The following is a 1,024-nucleotide window of genomic DNA, read 5'->3' as shown; positions in this document are numbered from 1 at the left end:
TCTCGTCACAGATGGAGGAAAACTTTGCTCTGACTCCCGGGGACCACAGCTGCCGCTAAGGCAGCTCCGATGAAGGGAACGCAGCCGAGGCAATGGGCACGTGCTGCCAAATATAGGTTTCTATCCAGATTAAGGGGGAAAAAAATTTGAACAATGAGCCCTGTCCAAAAAATGTAATGGGTAGTGAGAAACCATCACTAGAGTTAAGCAAGCAAAAGTAGACATTGAAATGCTAATCACATCCAAACAAACAAACGAACAAACAAACAAAAAGCCTTTCACATCAACATCTAAACTGGTGTTTGACCAAACCACTGAGCATCACATCCCACCCAGCCAAGTCCACACATAAAATTAACCATCACGGCACCTTACCGTGGTTCCAAGGAAAACTTCCAGAAAATGCTGGTAAGCTCAGTACAAAGCCGGATGGATTGAAATGTTTTTATTTCCTTACAGATTTTTTAAGTTGGAACAGCGGCAGATGCAACAGGCGCCAGCACTTCCTGTGCAAGTACCGACCGTAGGGCGAGAATGGAGCCGGCCGGGGTGCCGAGCTCCTTCCCTCTCTGCCGTGTGGGCCTCGTCTGGTTCTTGTCTCAGAAAGTAAACGTTGTGAGTGAGGCTGACGCAGTTCTTATTGCGCCGACAGTGTTAGGCTTAGAGGCAGAGACCTCGATCGACCTCCGTGTGACGGCGGCTTCTAGTTCTAAATGTTCACGCCCCGGTCCCTTCCCACCCGACTCCTCCCTCCTCTCCCCATCTCCAGCCTCTGAGCACACGAGGCGTGCGCATCCCACAGCGATGGACGAAAGGGCTGGGTGTTCGGCCACCCGCGATAAAGGTTTGAACGGGAGGGAGAGACTCAGGGGCGAGCCTCCAGCCCCCTTCCACTTCGGCGCCCTCTGCCCTCGCCCTCCTCCCCAGCCACCTGCTTGTTTTCCCGTTTGTCATGGGAAACGTTCACCAGTCGAGCCCCTACCAGGCCGACATGGACCACGAATCCCAGGCCAGGTTCACAGGC

At 53.2% G+C, this 1,024-nt stretch overlaps 1 protein-coding gene across 11 annotated transcripts in view; it reads left to right on the top strand.

Annotated features, from left to right (window-relative positions):
* REG4 (regenerating family member 4) overlaps positions 1–624 on the top strand; it is a 17,166-nt gene extending 16,542 nt beyond the window's left edge. For all 11 annotated transcript variants that reach the window (XM_025038480.1, XM_025038484.1, XM_025038479.1 and 8 more), the window contains one exon: positions 460–624. In XM_025038480.1, the coding sequence (XP_024894248.1) occupies positions 460–527 (68 nt within the window). In that variant the 3' untranslated portion in view covers positions 528–624. The remainder of the gene's footprint in view (positions 1–459) is intronic.
* Positions 625–1,024: the final 400 nt, after the last annotated feature.

The sequence above is a fragment of the Pteropus alecto genome, unplaced genomic scaffold (genome assembly GCF_000325575.1).
Source record: "Pteropus alecto unplaced genomic scaffold, ASM32557v1 scaffold106, whole genome shotgun sequence".
Classification (NCBI taxonomy): Eukaryota; Metazoa; Chordata; class Mammalia; order Chiroptera; family Pteropodidae; genus Pteropus; species Pteropus alecto.
Note: the sequence above shows the minus strand (reverse complement) of the source record. Positions and strands in the feature narration are given on the sequence as shown.